The sequence below is a fragment of the Larimichthys crocea genome, chromosome VI (genome assembly GCF_000972845.2).
Source record: "Larimichthys crocea isolate SSNF chromosome VI, L_crocea_2.0, whole genome shotgun sequence".
Classification (NCBI taxonomy): domain Eukaryota; kingdom Metazoa; phylum Chordata; class Actinopteri; family Sciaenidae; genus Larimichthys; species Larimichthys crocea.
Window position 1 is genome coordinate 6,600,207 of NC_040016.1, and position 17,028 is coordinate 6,617,234.

General features: G+C 40.0%; 1 protein-coding gene across 2 annotated transcripts in view; it reads right to left on the bottom strand.

Annotated features, from left to right (window-relative positions):
* The window catches only part of arhgef10la (Rho guanine nucleotide exchange factor (GEF) 10-like a), a 103,164-nt gene that overhangs the window by 26,744 nt on the left and 59,392 nt on the right, over positions 1 to 17,028 (bottom strand). For both annotated transcript variants that reach the window (XM_019254940.2, XM_019254941.2), the window contains one exon: positions 11,474 to 11,595. In XM_019254940.2, coding sequence (XP_019110485.2) covers positions 11,474 to 11,595 — 122 coding nt within the window. The remainder of the gene's footprint in view (positions 1 to 11,473; positions 11,596 to 17,028) is intronic.

Below are 17,028 nucleotides of genomic sequence, written 5' to 3' on the forward strand. Positions count from 1 at the left end.
TTCGTCCTAGTTGCACTCTGCTACAGCTCTTGGCTCTGTATGTCAACAAATGTAAGTGGGGGTGGTTTTTGGTAGTGGTCTAATATGACAGGGTAGGGTTTTAATGATTCATGCTCTCGGCTGTCAGACTGTCAGAGTGGTATCCCCTTGGTAAGAATGACTTCCCCAAATCCAATTAATGTTGTTTTACTTCCCAAGGCTACTCAGGTGCTCTGTTTTTCCTTACAGCAATATTTCTCCGTAAGCACTGTGAAATCTGCTCACAGATATATATATGGGGGGTTTACCACACATCCAATTTGTGACAACAGCTATCCAAAAAAGGGTCCATGCATCGTATCCACCAGAGGCCCATAATGTTATCAATGACAAGACACAGTGCAGCCAGCATTGCACTGTTGGCCTCCACCATGCTTATGTAATGGATTCTCTTTATTGGAAAGAATGCTCTATAGTCACTTATGAAAAACACATTAAGTGAAACTCCTGAGCACACATTTCCGGACTGTTCAAAAGAGAGAAAAAAAAAAAGAATAAATGAGTTTGCAAATACTATATATTGCGCTGTATAGCCTGCTGAAAATCAAATAACAAATATTATCTCCATAAACACCATGCGCACAGAGAGCTGGGTGATGCATCTCAGACCCTGAGAAAAAAAAAATAGCCCCCCCCCCACCTTCCACATACCAACAATCTTTTACACGCACTAACAAGCACTAATAGAAAACTTCCACTGTTTATTAACTGGTAATTGACTGGTGCTGGTGCTCCCTCCCCACTGCAACCCTTCTGCCTAAGGCTACAGGCAGTACGGCCAGAGTGAATTGCCAGTCAACCTGAAATTACTTACATCCAGTGCACTGCTACAGGTAATGCACACTGAACAAGGGACTAACATGAGAGATTTTGTAAAGTTGCTGCTCAGGTTATCAAGATGGCAAACTTTGATGGAGAGTGACATTTCATCGTTGCTAAAATCGAAAAGGATGCTGAGTTTGTTAACCATGCTTGGTCTTCTTGGACATTCAAACTACTAAAATACTGGATCCATTGTGTATTTAAAGTTTCCATCCTGCGTTTCTTCATGACCTGAAAATTCTTACTGAAAATGTTATTTACAAGATACTGCAAGAGAAGCAATAAAGAATGAGAAAACGTCAAGAAAAATCAGTGCAACCAGATCACAGAACCACAAAGGATCTGTGGAAAAACAGATGGTGAGATCTATTCAATTCAATTTTATTCCCAGGTGTGGAGGCAGGCTTATAGAAGTTATCTCATGACACTTTCCATATAGAGCAGGTGTAGACTGTACCCTTTATAATATTATTCACACATCAACAAGTGAAAAGAACAAAAACATACAGTGACATGAAGAAACTGCTAAATTATGATGACTGACTAATATAACCGAAAAAGACGACGATAAGATTTCATCTGCACAGGGTGAAGACACGAAAAGTCAAAGTACCAGAATTACAGGGTCAACACGCCTGACTAAATATAAGCTAAATGGTCCCAAATCAAACTGTAATTGCAGACTAAACCCTGCTTCAATGACTGTTTCTGACCGAAATCTTGCCAGGGTTGCAATCTGTAAGAGTTCACAAGCCAAAAAAGCATGAAGCATACTGACAGACATTTCATATTTTGAGGAAACTAGATAGTTTTGACCAAATAAATTCAACATTTTACAGCAGTAACTGCCTAATTTAGGCTAAATGGGGGAAAGAAAATCAGAACGCAAAGGCATTTCACAGAATTCAGGTTACCTTCACTCAGTTTGTGTTGAAATTGTTTAAAAGCTCAGTTGTTTTAACTGTACGATCATTTTAGAGGCTGTAGTTTGTGGTGCACGATTGCATCATGTTATACTGACAGGACTGAATATTATTTTGTCCATCCAATTTACATCAATGAGGGTGGGCTAAATAACAGAACATGTATACTACAATATATTGCATCCTCAAAAAGGATCATGCAGCTGGCATGTGTGTGTGTGTATATACAGTGTATAGTGACATAAGCTTTTATCCAAACATTGTTTCTCCATGACACAACCATACAGGGAGAGTAAAATGTTGTTTGCTCATTATCTGTTTTCCAGTACATCATACTCTCTAATGAATCTAATACAAAAGGACAACAGGATCAAAGCTGAAACTTGCTGTTCATGTTATGATTTCATGAGCTGGATGTCACCCTGTGATTTAAATTCCACCAGCATCCACAAGCGCAGATCAAAGGGCCAACCACCTGCTGTGCTTGCAGGCCTGCGTTACGTTCAGAATATTCAAAGTCATTTGAAGACAATAAGATTAAACCATCTGCACGAGACGGCTGAGTAGACTGTCTGATTTTTAACTCCTGATGGGCCTGTACCAAGTCCTTTAGAGGTGTTTAGGACCTGCGGCAAAACCATATGGCTATCAGCTTATTATTAATACTGGCTCAAGACATTTCCCTCAATTTAATAACCACTGTCTGTACAGTAACGATTCCCTGTCTCCCTTGGCTATGCAACTGATCATATCAGCAATAAGTGGAATGAAGTTGGAGAGTGGTTTTGCATATCACTGCTCAGAGCCACAGCCTGACATTGGTAGGACATCACAAACTCATATTCATGACTCGACTGAGATTTCCTTCCTCGTGTCCTTCACTGCTCCTAGCTGAACGATTGCAACATGGCCAACAAATGTGATGCAAATTCGCTGTGTCGCTATGCCCCCTCTTCACGCACACACATACACACACAGATCCACACAACCACACCGCTGACTCCTGCGGCCATGGTAGTTCCAACTCTGGATGAAAGCAGTGTACTGCCCCTGCATTAATGAGTTCAAAAGAGGACTACGGGCCAAAACCTCTCTGTGTTGTCAATCACTTCCTCCATCTTCCGTTTTGCCAGGGACTGGAGACATCTGCATGGGTTCCAGACAAGCTTTGGATGAGCGATCTTTACCTCAAAGACAAGTGACACAATTGTCTGTCAACATGGGGTCCTAGATGAAACCCTGGCCACTAGAGTGGACGGGGCTTACTATAATCCTTAATATCAGATGGCAGGAAATGCAGAACAAAGGAAGATCTGGTGCCAGCTCAGTCCTAGCCATGTGGTGGTTGTAGCTACTTTTGCCAAGGAAGCTCTGCACATCAAGGAGCACCTCCCAAATTTGAATCTGCCCCTTACAATCCATGGATCCTAATTCTATGGTGGCCTGTTTGGCATAACATCAGACAATCACAAATCACAACTGTTTCACCAATACTAATCTGGTTGTTCAACCAGCAGACCACATTTGGAATAAAAACTGAACTAAAACAAATGTTTTATTTTTCTATGATTTAACTGTCTTGTGTGGAACAACCCAAGAAGCAAGAGAGCAAAGATAAAGTCAACTCATTAGTTTCAACAAACAGCAGTTAAATTGTGTGAAAACGCTTGAAAGTTCACATCTATTCTTACGATAAAAGAGAGCAGTGGGTAAAGACAACCTGCCCTTAAATCTCTTCACAGTCTTAACACTTACGCACAACAATAAATTAAGCCACAGTCGTAGTGGTAGTTCTCCATGTCTTGAAAGCAAGTAACAGGAAGACTAATTAGCAGACCAAAGAATAAGGAGAGAACATATCACTGCAACAGGCAAGATTGGTTTGGCACAATAGGAAATCAAAGAGGAGAGAGGGGCTTTCTTCCTTTTCCTTTTGAATTGATGTAGTTTTTTGCCTATCGTCTCACCACATTGATGTATAATCACAGTGAAAGAATGTGACCGAATTAGCACATTTAGCAGATCTGCAGGATTTCCCTTCTGGGTACATAATTTGTTCCTGCACGCTATCTTGACAAGTACAGAGTGAGCAGAAACCCTGGGCCAGAGAAGGAGGACTCTACTCTGAGGCATTGCTAGAGTGTCTATGATTCTCTGTAATTAGTATGTTAACTGTCACAGCAACAGATCAGGCCCTTTGCAAATGACCTCGCTGTCAAGCTGTGGGTGTGTCTACCCTCTTCATACATATATAGACACTGCACTGCCCTCTGTTGGCAAGGAGAGTAATGGAGGGAAAAGGAAATGGACAATATGGAAGCCAGGCCTGTAACTACTATGTAATTAACATGTAACTTATTATACTCTAACTGAACTAACATACATGGATAGTCTCTTTAGTACACCTTAACTATGAAAAGCACACCTAGCAGTCTGAAAGCACCATGATCCTGTCATTACAGCAGCATATTAACAAAACCAAATCCTTTTCACCGTCCCTGTTTCAGCTGTTTAGTAAATGAATTAAAACCATAGGTACACGTGATGTAATGATGACTTGACTATATTGGCATTTTGACACTAACACAGCCTCTCGGGTATTTGCACTATTTATTTCAATACAACTCTCGTCTCAACACACAAAGCAGCAACTTTGCAGTCTAGTGTGCTGCCAGCACAACCAGTATTGCTGTCTTGGCCAATAAGTGGCAGGGAGAAAAGACTGTACTGTTGGCAAGCATAGAAGCCATTTGTATTATAACTCCTCTATGCTCTATTACTATAAAAAAACATATCTAATAAGCAAAAAGAATCTAATAGGCTCTGACCGCTTTATATCTTTATGTGAATATCCTAGTCTTCACATTTATTTCACAGGTGCTTATGAATGTTGCTGAGACAGAGCTTAAATTTATCGCAAAGGGAGGCGACACAGCCAGCAGTTGCTGCTTTTGGCTTAAAAGTACCTTCAAACCATTACTTGAGTTCAATAAACTTGACTGCTGATGCTGCTTTGCCCTTAGAAAGTGGTGAGAATCCAGATCTACAAAAAAAAAAAGCCTGACCTCTGTACACTCCTGGTACATTAGCCAAGACGTTGGAAACTGTCACAACTCCCTCAGACTTGTTCTTTGCGAATGACAAAATCTGACTTCTGCCCCAACCTCAGTAAGAGGTCCTCTTTGATCGAAGTGTTAAAAAGTCAGAGCTCGTGTGCTGTCACTGCTCCCCTGTATTTGTGACAGTGACAAGTTTGGTGAGTCTGGGGTTGGGTTTCTTTCTGAGCTGAGCCACGCTGACCAGAAGGGCCAAGCCATATCAGCCCCAGCGACAGGTCTGCTGTGATTCAGCTTCACACAGAGAAATTAGATTGACACTTCCTCCTGCATTCTCATATTCTGTATGCCAAAAGCTTGCCTGCCCCCTCCGAACTCTGAACAGAGGATGAGATACAGTGGTCTGTTTTCGTGGAGAAAATGTTTGCATGTTTTAAAATCTTCTAAAACTAAGGGTGGTTGATTGTCAATAATTTGAACAAACAATGTTCATCAAATAAAAATCAATCAGAAGATTTGTTTTCCTTAATTTCAGAGTAAAGACAGGGTGGAGTTTGCAAGAAAAATACTGGTTTTACAGAACATGACAATGTGTTGGTATCAATAAATTTAATATTGCAGACAGCATCTGTTGAGTTTGGTAGGTTCAGTCTCTTGTCCGAAAAACATCAGCATGATGCTTGACCATGGGTTGTAACCAAGCAAGGGAAATCAAACACAACGCAGAAAAAAAAAATCCATTTAAGAACTCATTACTTTGTGGGCTAAAACTGTGCTAAATAATTGGACATCATTTGTGCAAACAATGATGAAGCCAAAAACAGCCAAACAGAAATAGAGCGTAGCGTGGTCAGCTGATCTGATGTGACCCTGATAGACACAGAGAAGTCTGCATACTGTAGATTATCCCAAATTTCTAATAAGCAACGAAAACTAATCTTGATGAGGATCAGGTCTGAGAGAAAGAACGGTGTGCTCTCTCCCAAACAGTCTCAAGCACATGCGCAACCCACTGTTTGTGTTTTTCTGTTTGCCAGAAGGATATTACTGCAGAGTTAGAAAGGGAGCTGCTATGCCCTGGTGGATCTGTGGAGAGAACAAGCTTTTAATCCATGCTGTGGCATCTATTCCTGACAAATCAGAGAGGTGGCTGATATCTGCTACTCTGAAAGGTAGCAAACGACCTTCAAGAAAAAAACTAAACAAAGAGAGAAACATTGCGTAAGGTGTCAACTTGATGACTTTACCCCCACAAATTGAATAAAAAAACAGGCTAGAGGGGGGCGAAAGAATAAATCATCAGAAAGGTGGTACATTAGGGAAAGGCCACCTTTTCAAAAAAGATCTTTTCCTTTTTAATTCATATTTCATAGCATAGTATCTCATCTGTGGCATTCTGCACACAAACAGGCACACACACGTACAAAGCCTTCACATTAAGCCTTTCCCCTTAGCTTCGATGTGAGAGCTATGAGTGGCTCATTATGTTCATAAATCAGTCATTCAAAAGACAATACTATGAAGATAGCCATGGACACAGTACTGGTACCCATTTAAATAGCAATTCACCAGGTGTAGCTGACTTTTAAATGGAATGTGGGATGATACTCTGGTTAGTTTAATTAATGTTATGCCCAAAGCACACCTATAATTAATTAACAGACTAAATACAACCCTGTTGCAGATTACTTGCACCTAGACACTGTTGAACTGGCAAAAGTGAGCTGGACAAATCCACTTGTGCCATGTGCTTCATGCACTACAGATTGTTTAAATAGAGCCCAGTTATATTTGCACTCAAACAAGCAAAATTTCAGTACATATAGTCACTTTCATCTGGCTAGCTGAATGCACGGTGCTGCTCTCTTATCACTCCATCAAGCAAGGAAGATGGATGACACAGCGAATGAGAGGGACAATATGGCCCCAAAAGTACCAGCAAATAAGCACAGACCCCAATGACCCACATGCACTGTGATTTCACCAGACAAAGACAGAAATGACCAATAAAAAGTTTTAACGGATATCCAGACAGAAACACAGCCACTTCAAAAACAGAAAAACACATGTCTAAGTACATATATAAATAATTATGGTGATCTGTGTGATCTATGTAAACTTGTGGAGTGTATTAGGGCTGAGATGTAGCTAGGCTTTGCGTTTTCTGAGCTGAGACACAGCAGCTAATCCTCTCAGAAGAAGAGAAAGGAAGCTAACCCTGATGCAGCCCAAACCCTTTTCCAGTTTGTCATTCTGCACTTCAAAGCATACATGATGAAATCCCCCAAGGTATTATAAGAGCTCTGGCATAGCAGCCATCCTCAACCCTGTCCTAGCCTAATGCCTCATAAACGGAGTCTGGAAACATGTCCCTTTACTATTTGGAAAGTCTTTGTAGCTTCGGATGTTTAAGAACCTTTTAGAGTTGCAGAGGAAGAAGTGCTTTCCTACTGGAGGAGATATGAGGCGTTTGTGAATCATTATGTGGCCAAGGGATTCCTGTCTCCCCCACCGTAAAATACTGCTCATATAGTACGCACATGCGCCTCTTTGACAATGTTTAAATCAGGACAGATACCGGCAATATATCTTCTTCAGCGCTTTGCTGAATGAATGCTTATACAGAAATACAGTGAACGGGAAAATATGTGTCCTGGATAGAGACAGGCACATAATTTAAGCCATCCAGTTCCCAATGCACTATATGATGCCATCAAATGTTGTTTCACAGCTTGCTGAGCTGTCAGATTATTGAGTTTCATAAATACATCCAATACTGGTCTCCAGGAGTAACAGAGGCTGCTGGACAGAAGTGAGGGAAACAGTTGAAACTGTTAGGCTCATAGCGTCAAAGAGAGAGATGAAAAGAACAGTGGATGTTATCTAGCTTAATTAAATTGTAGATTATATGTACACTAGACACCAACAAAAAGCCACCGTTAAAGTCTTTGTGCAAAATAAATATTTTCCCGAGATGGGAGGGCGACTATTTGAGATAAAAACAAAATAAAAGCCATTTAGGTCTGCAACTGATTATTTTTTTTATTGGCGATTAATCATTTAGTCTATAAGATGTCCATCACAACATGACATTGTTTAATTTCTTGTTTTGTCCAACCTGTAATCTGTTTATCTGTATCAATTAAAAGCATCACTCCGATTAAGATCTACATCACCACGCACTAAAATGGTATTAATTGTTCCACTTAACAGCTTTTAATGTATAGAAATTCAGCTCTTCAGCTGTTTCCCTTTCTGCTATACTATCTCCTATTAAGCCCTTAACCCAACTACCTCACACCCTCCCTTTGGGCCAACTGCCAAATCTGTTCTGTTTCATCTTTCAAAATGTCAGAGAGGGCACCGAAACAGAGCGTGTACAGACTCTTTAAACAAAAAGGACCATCAGAATGTGGTTTGTCTATTAACCAAGATAGCACCTGATTCTGTGTGTGTGTGTGTGTGTGTGTGTGTGTGTGTGTGTGTCAGAGGGAGAGAGAGAGGGAGAAAGTGAAGGAGATAAATTGAGAGGACTCAGTCTGCCCCCGCTGTTCTCACTCAGCAGACTTGTGATAAGGTTTATCTTCGGTGTCTAACGAGTTCGCCCAGTAGCCCTCTCCAGCTCCCACCGAGTGGACCGGGGTGCACAGAGCTGCACACAGCCAGCAGTGGTTGAGCTCCCTTAGGTGACCTGTGCGTGTTGTTCATGCTACGCTGCTTTAGAACTTTATTTTCTGTAGGAAATGGCTTCGGCCCCTTTGGCCACATCTCTTTTAATCTGGGATTTTTTTTTTTTTTACCTCTTTTTCTTCATCCTTTCTACTCACTGTAACTCAGACTGCCAAAAGAAGCTGCAAGAGCTGGAGAAAGAGCTTTGGCACAGGGAGGCGTGTGTCCCAGAGGCAGTGGCTGAGGCAAAGACGGAGACACAGAGAGGGAAAGGGGCGCTGCTGCTGAGTTAAGCCCCTAATCACAGTCTGCTATGCATGAAGGACTTAAAGTCACTCCATTTAATGCTACCTTCTCTTTAGTCAAAAAAGGGAAAGAAATACTACTGCTTACCTCTTCAGCTTTCTGATACCCTGGCCCAAATTTCTATCATATAGCTATTCTTGTGACACACAGAAATGCACCGCTTTGGTATATAGTCAAACAAACACAGAGAAATACGCAACTCAAGGACATAGACAGAGGAAGGAAAACACACATGAACATATATGTGCACACACAGCAACGTAAGAATAATTTGTTTCCCTTTCTACAATCTCACATTAGCCTTAATAACATGAGAGACCATCACGGCTCTTCACGGCAACAAACGAAAAAAAGAAAAACGAAAAAAAATTGAAAACAAACATGCTCACTTTGATTGCTCTCGGAAAATAAAGCCACGTGAAACAATTTCATGGTAAACCACGTTCGTGACTGACATGGCCGCCGTGCCCTTCACTGGCGTGCTCAGGTGCTTCATTTGTTTGTGGAGAATATGAGCAGATCCTCAGAGACTGCGAGGTCCCACCGGCTCAAAATATATTAATTGACTTGGCTCTGCTTCCAGCCAGGTGTAACACACTTTTGCAGAATACTCCGGAACGTTGCAGAGATCTTTTGGGAAATCCCCCCCACCACCAGCCACCCACCCCACCGTGTCAAGGCTACACTCTCCACACTTCCAGCTGCTGTTTTTCAACTCACCTTCCCTCTTTCGTCAGCACGGCTAACAGACTATGGGTTGGCGTATAGGTCTTAATCTAATGTTGGAACATTGATTTATGCTTGGGTGTCCCACAGCCATTAAGATAATTGCATGATCACTTTATAACATCCTCCCCTGGTGGCAATGGTAATTTGGCTCCCCCCACCACACACCTTGCTCAGTAAGACCCGTAACCACATTAAGGCATTAGAAAATGTGGTCGGAAATATCATCTTTCAGCCCCTGCAAATTGATTTCATACCATTTCCACTGACTTCTAAAACCCTTTTAGTCTATCTCTCACCTGTGCTGACCATTTGATCTATTGGAGGCTTCTAGGTCTTAACAGCTTGTATTGATCGAAATTCTTCAGCCAGCATCTTGAGGGTATGCTCTCGTGTCACCTTGTAATTCCAGTAGTCTAGGTATTTTTGAGTGAGATCATCACTGAGACGATGTATTTTTAGCTGTTAGGGCAAGGCAAGCGGGCTTTGATTGCCTTGAATGGTGAAACAACTGTGTTAAATGGCACTAAGATCTCTTTCGACAAAATCTTCATTAAAATAAAGATGTTACCACCGCTGTGGACTAACGGCTGCTTCAGAGGAAAAGTTAACGTCAGTCAAAGTCAAATCGCTTTGACAGATAGTTCCAAAGGAAGGCATTTTACTTCCTGAGTATAAACACTGCCAGTTTAAAGACACTGAACACATCAAAATCTTTTCTGAGCTCAGAAAGGTGCATTGATCTGAAACTATATTTTTATATATATGTATTTTTATTTTAGCCTATTGATGATTGAATTCAGTGTATTTAATTTGGTTTTGCATTTGATTTATTCATTAGGTTTATACAAGTTTCCCACCAAATAGTGACCAGATAAGACAATATGACAATATGTGCCAGACAATGTTATAAATTCTGATTATTACTATCAGAAGTTTTGCCTTAACGGCTACACTGAGACATCTACCGCTTTAAATTTCTACAAACTAATCAGCAGGATTACTTTCAAGTACCTTGTATTGTCAGGATTTTACAGACATTCACTATTTAGTTGATTCATATATGAGTTGTTTTGCTATCAAATTTATAAAATAAATTCTGTATCACAATATATGATATGAATTATATTAATTCTGCAATATAAATGATATGCTGTGATTATTTAGAACAGTGTTTCTCAAACATTTAACACCGCATACCACCTCAGAAATATTGAGCTATCCAAGTTACCACCACTGTGGCAAATGTGAAAATACAGCAACTTAGGTTGACCCTATTCAATTACAGATAGTTTACACAGAAAGCAGGTTTATTATTAATAAGAAGATTATTTATTATTGACTGTTGTTGAATCCTGAATGGATCCGGTTCAAAAACTAGAGCCAATTTGGTGGAAAAGTTATACTCCTCACCACTTCTCTTTCTAATATTGGAGCCGTGTTTGCAGTGTTTTTGAACCATTCAATTTGCGTCCTGTCATCTTATACCGTCACATTTTAGCTAATCACGGATGTATGTGTGCATTATGTGTATGAAGGGGCGAGTATAACATGTTTTTAAATTAATTCATTTAATTTCTAAAAAATATTTCAGGTATGTCTCTACATACAACAAGGAGGAGGTTGCATACCACCAGTAGTACATGTACCGTAGTCTGAAAACCAGTGGCTTAGAATAAGTCGTCCACAACAACACTCAAGCTAAATCCACTAAAGATTTCATCCTAGTCACCATCCTTATTTGTCAAAAGGTGAAAAGTTGTAACATTGACACTACCTTAAAAAGTCTGTGCTTTAAAGTACTGCAAGTATGGGAAGAATATCAAGTTCAAATATTTTCCTTCTAAAACAGGTGCTGATTCAGATTGTTTAAGACTCAAAATATATTCTCTTGAAGTTATCTTTGTCTTGTAATTGTGGCTGCAGATTTACCTTTCTCTCCGATGACTTTGTGGCAAAGACAGACATGTGACAGGCAAGCAGAGGACACCAAAACTGAGCCATCGTCTTCCCTTCATCCTCTCCACATAGCCAGCCAGGTGAATTCTCCTCTCCTGAAACAAAAAAAACAAAAAATACTTTATTTCTTCTCACAAAGGAGGTGCTAACTTAATGTAGTAGTTTATCAGCTTTGTTGTTGTACTTATTGACAGCATGCGTCTCACCCTCACAGTTGAGGCCAGCCTCCTTCAAGCAAAACCACACATAATAATCAGAAAGACATTTCACTGCCTCAGGTTTGTAATATGAATGATGTTTATTAGCATGTGAATGTTATAATCAGCCAGGGGCTTATTCCCTGTTGTAGGAGGCGAGGCCAGGTACTGCCAACACGCAGTCTCAACAGTGATTAAACCTCCACTTAATCAACAGTGAGAGTCAGTCCCACCAGGAAAAATGCAACTGCTGGATTTGAGTTATAATAATGGATTTGCCTGATATATGCGCCATCTCAGCCCTCACAGCTCTGAGCCTCCTAACAGGTGCACCTCTGACAAGGTGCCGGGCAAATCTGCCAAAGTACTCCCATTATGTAATTTTGCAATCATAAATTTCAATTTACAGAAAATAAATTGTGCATGAAATTTAACAGCTTGCTAAAATGTGCTTCCTGGTTTGTTTGCATATGTTGCCTTGGAATAAGCTTCACTTTATATCTGTAGTTTGGCTCAGAGGCATCGCAGATCCATTAGACTGGTGTAGCTCGTTCTGTGATAAACAGGAAGGGATGCAATTAAGATGAGCTTGTGCTGACAGACAGCCCTGAGATTGTAAAATTGGTGTCATTGCTCTGTTTTGGCCACATGGAGAAATATATTACTTTCTATTTAAAAAAAACAAAACATGTACCTTATTATTTTAACAATTGCTACTAAAGATGACAATGTTGCCACCTCGCTGCAAACAGGAGATCAGACTGGAGCAAAATCCTTGTCATATTCAAAGCTTGAGTACATCTTAATAAAATGTTTATGAGAAACAAAACATGTTTACACAGAGCAACAAGCCAGAAGAACGATCAAGGACAGGAATGAAGAGCATTTGGTAAGTGTGTTGTGTCTTTACATTTCTTTCAGTGACCTTCGAGCTGTGTTTGATTTTTTTTTGTGGTGTTTCAATCATCTGCATGGCTACACGCCTCTAGTCAAGATATGTGTAACAAAACATGAGTAAGTGTTTACTAAATTGTGCAAGTTGTATGGATTCAGCCCTGCACATAGAGAATACTGTCAATTAAGAGCTAATTATGTACCCTATATCAAATTATCCCTTTTGAAAGTCATAACAAAATGTCAATTTATGTTTTTAACAGCATAATTTTTAGAGGAGCTAATGCAAGATTTAGTTTTGCAAATGAATTCATCTCTTGCCCAACAAAGTGACTAAAACAGTGCTGCTAGGTTACTGTGAAGACGTTGCTAGACAATTATAAGGTTTTAAATCATTCAGTCATTTATATTTACAGTCATCTCCAGGTGTGGCGTGTTCGTTAATAATTAATTTTTTTGAGGGGTGGGGGGTGGTTGGCCTGTGGGCTGACTATCCCTCAGTGAGCCAGGATACAGCAAGATGTGAGGTCTTATTAAAAGACTTTAATTGAGGGCAGATTTCTGCAGGTGGGGCAGCAGGTCCAGTGGTTTCCTTTACCCTCAGAGTAATCATCATTTTTCCTTAGCTAATTATTAGGAGCATGAATAATGTTCTGTTTGGATAAGTTGGCTACTCCTGCTGAATTTGTCAGTCGGTAAAAATGAATCTAGTGAGGGACATGCACAGAGATAGAGAGCAGGATACATACAGGTACAAAAGAACAGAGAGAGAGAAAGTGAATGTGTGAGAACACAAATTGGCCTTAACCTTCAGTCTTTGCCATGGAGTAATGATGATGAATCACGGTGTAACAAATGATAAGCACAGATTTAGATTGAAAACGGCACCAAATAAGACACACACACACACACACACACACCAGGTACTTCATTTACAAAATAATTTCAACCTAAACACAGGAAAACATCACACTCTGGAGATGTTGTTACAAAGCATTCCCCATCTTTGTCAGATGAAACATTTTATCAAAGTGGAGTGGGCTCATTTTAAACTGTAAAATACTACCTGTGTACATTATTCTTTAATGTGTGGCACTGTAGAGAATCAAGATATCACTAGGAACTTTATTCCATATGTTTATTCCATGTTTCCCTGCTACACTGCCCTGTAAATTCTGCCTCATAATACATTCATATTATGTTGGATTTACTAAAAATAGATCTACGAGTATAAGAAAAAAAAAACATTCATGTCAGCCTCTTAATGGTAATTACATATAGGGACCTAGGACATACAATTTACCGTGGCTCCCAATGTATACCAATTAATGCCAAATATATACCAATCAGTGCTGAATTGCGAAAGTGTGTCGACAGAGACAGCAAGGCCACAAATGCCAGCAGTCAGAAACAATAAAAATCCAAATCTTAAGTTATATTTCGAGTTATACAATGAACTAGTTATTCGGCATGTGGGCGGTTAAGTAGTTAAATGTAAAGGCTTGAAATATGGATTCCACATTCAGTAGACTGTAAAACGTTCCATACACTGAGGCATTTTTCTGCCAAGAAATACATGTGGTTAAAATATCACTGGAGAGAAGAAATTGCGATTCATAAAAGAAAAAAAAAAACTCCTGTTTAAGGTCAAATGCTCACAGACATGATGAGTTAGGCGGTTTGGCACTGCAATAAAAATACCCTAACTGAGACATGCATGCTGTGGCACATATTAAATTAAACTTGGATGTAACATCTCTGCTAGTGGGTGTATAGTTCTTCAATTACATGCTTAGCTAGCCCTTTTTTTACAGGGAGAACAGTGGGATTTTACAGGGCGCTTCTAAGTGTGGGTGGTAGTAAAGTACATTTGCAGAAAAATGTAAAAATGTTTTACATGGAGAGATGATCAGCTAAGATACAATTATTATCAGTCCTGCTTTGGCATTTCCTGGTTCTACACACAGCCACTCAGAAAGCCGCTGGTGCTGCAGCTTGATTGGCTGTCCTGATGTAGAGCACTGTTTGAATTTTTGGTCACATCACCAATTATTCCAGCATTTTTTGTGCAGCGAATTACCCACTTCCCACAGACAATGCATGAGTGTGGATTTTGTAGCCAGTCAGCTTGCACTAACTGGATCTGCACTGTAAGTCAGCTTTAGTCAGTCAGTCAGTCATGTTCTTATTTAGAGTGTTTAAAAACTAGTTAGAAGGAAGGCAGAGAAGTTGAAGTAAATAGCTAAAAGTGCTGGATTAACAGCTGAAGCTTCTGCCATTTCATGGGGTAGTAGTCCTATTGCAAAGTTGACAACAACTTGATCAACAGCTCTAGGATGCCGCTGCCTTGAATAGAAATAAATAAATAAAATAAATAAATAAATAAATGTGTGTGTTGTGATATAGATATATAATATATATATTATTATATAGATAGTATAGATATATATATATATAGATATATATATATATATATATATATTATACTATAACTATGTCCACTTTTAAGCTGTGTTGCATTTAATTTAAAGTCAGTTCAAATTAATACATTTGTAAAATGAGTTGTGTCGGTGTAGCTGTATGACTGGATTAGAGAACTCACAGATCTAAAGTTACAAAATGACTTACAATGCTTAAATATACTACAGTCCTCATTGATAGTTCTGCAATTTATCTGCTTGTAGCGAGTCAAATTCATTCATAGCTGAGCACAGAGCTGAGCTTTAATGTCCACCATAAATAATCCAGAAAAAGATGTTATTACGATCCAAACTTTTTCCTCTGGTGACAGCCTATAAAAACTTTTGTCAACTGTTTTGAAAAAAGACACGACAGCGGCTTCCACTTTGCTGCAGTTTATTACTGCTGAGTTAATTAAAGCAATCTCTATTAGTGATGAGATTCCACAAGCTAAAGGTCAAGGTTAGATCTACCTACTGTGCAGTCCGTCTCAGCTACTGTACAATAACTATGTATAAGAACATAATGTGTGAAAGTGTAGGGTTGGAATACTAAGCAGGAAGACGTAGTTTCTCAGTTTCTTTATTCCAATCATGCTTTTGTCTCAAGTCTTTTGCTGATGAAGATTAATTTGCAGAGCATGGTGCTCTATAAACCCCAGTGACACAAAGGGCAAAGATATAAACTAATTAAATACACCAGTGCAATTGATAGTTCCCATGGATCAATGCGGGTGTGAGATCTGTTAATTAAATCCGTGATAATGTTTACTTATCATAAACATTTCCCATGTTTGAGCACGGCCAGATAGGGAGATAATCTTTACTGTCTTGACAGATTAATTTTAGGGCTAAGGGAAAATCCTTCCAGCACATACAGAGTGGATGGAATTTTGTATGAGGAGGAGGCTTCTGTTTAATGTTTATACTAAAAGCATTATTAAAGGAAATAGTTTTAGCTTCTTTGCAGTGGAGACGTACTTTACTTAACAGCACAAAACAAAAAGATAACAGTTGCGCACGAGGTATAGCTCATGTTATTTGAAAAGCAGCAAAGAAAGCAGTTAACATAGCAACCAAGCAAGCTGAATCCCCGGGCTAATTGCAGTAAAGCCCTTACGGTCTCTCTTAAAGCCTGTGCAGAAGAGTGAATTTTGCCCCCCCCCCCTCCCCGCCTCGCTTGTCTCCTGTGTGGTATACATCGGCACAGCGCAGGTTATCACACAGTGGATTAAGAAGGCGTGTCGGTGCGTGTGCCAGAACCTCCAAGCCTCACTCCACTCATCTATTGATCCGCATGCAAGGAAAAAAGCAAAAGACCGGCACACTTAGCAGTGTAACCACAGGCAACAGACCCCTGCCTGCCCTGTTCCCTGCAGTGGGACTGATTGCTTGTCTCAATCATCCTTTCACTCCCCCACTGCCTAACTCCCCTCCTCCCCTTTAACACATACACACACACACACACACATCCCACAAACTCTCAACATCTCACTCTTTTCCTAAATTCATTCCTTTGCTTCTGACTCCGACGTCTAAGCAGCAATCTCTCATGATTTGACGGCCTCTTGTTCTTCTTGTGAGGGCCATCAAAGCCAGCAGCCTTAACCCTGTCTGAAAGGGCTGGGACTGCATGGCAGGAAGCAATTAATTCTGCAGTGAGAAAGACCATTAATTAGGCAATCCTTCTGGCTATTTCACGAAGACCCTTCAGAAACAGTAGGGCCACTCTGAGACGCGTAAAACATGCAGTGGCACACCAGGTTATTAATGGACCAAGGGGCTCCTGGCGAAGCACCACTGTGGGGTAATTCTAACTTTGTATTTCAAGACCTCATAACTACACCACATGCACTCGCAAAGTGACAAATTCTGTTTACCGGGGTTGTGTCTTATTGAGCTCTCCTGCCATATTATATCATGCAAAGCCTGATTACTAGAGAAGCTTCGACACATCCTGCAAAAGTACAATGATCTC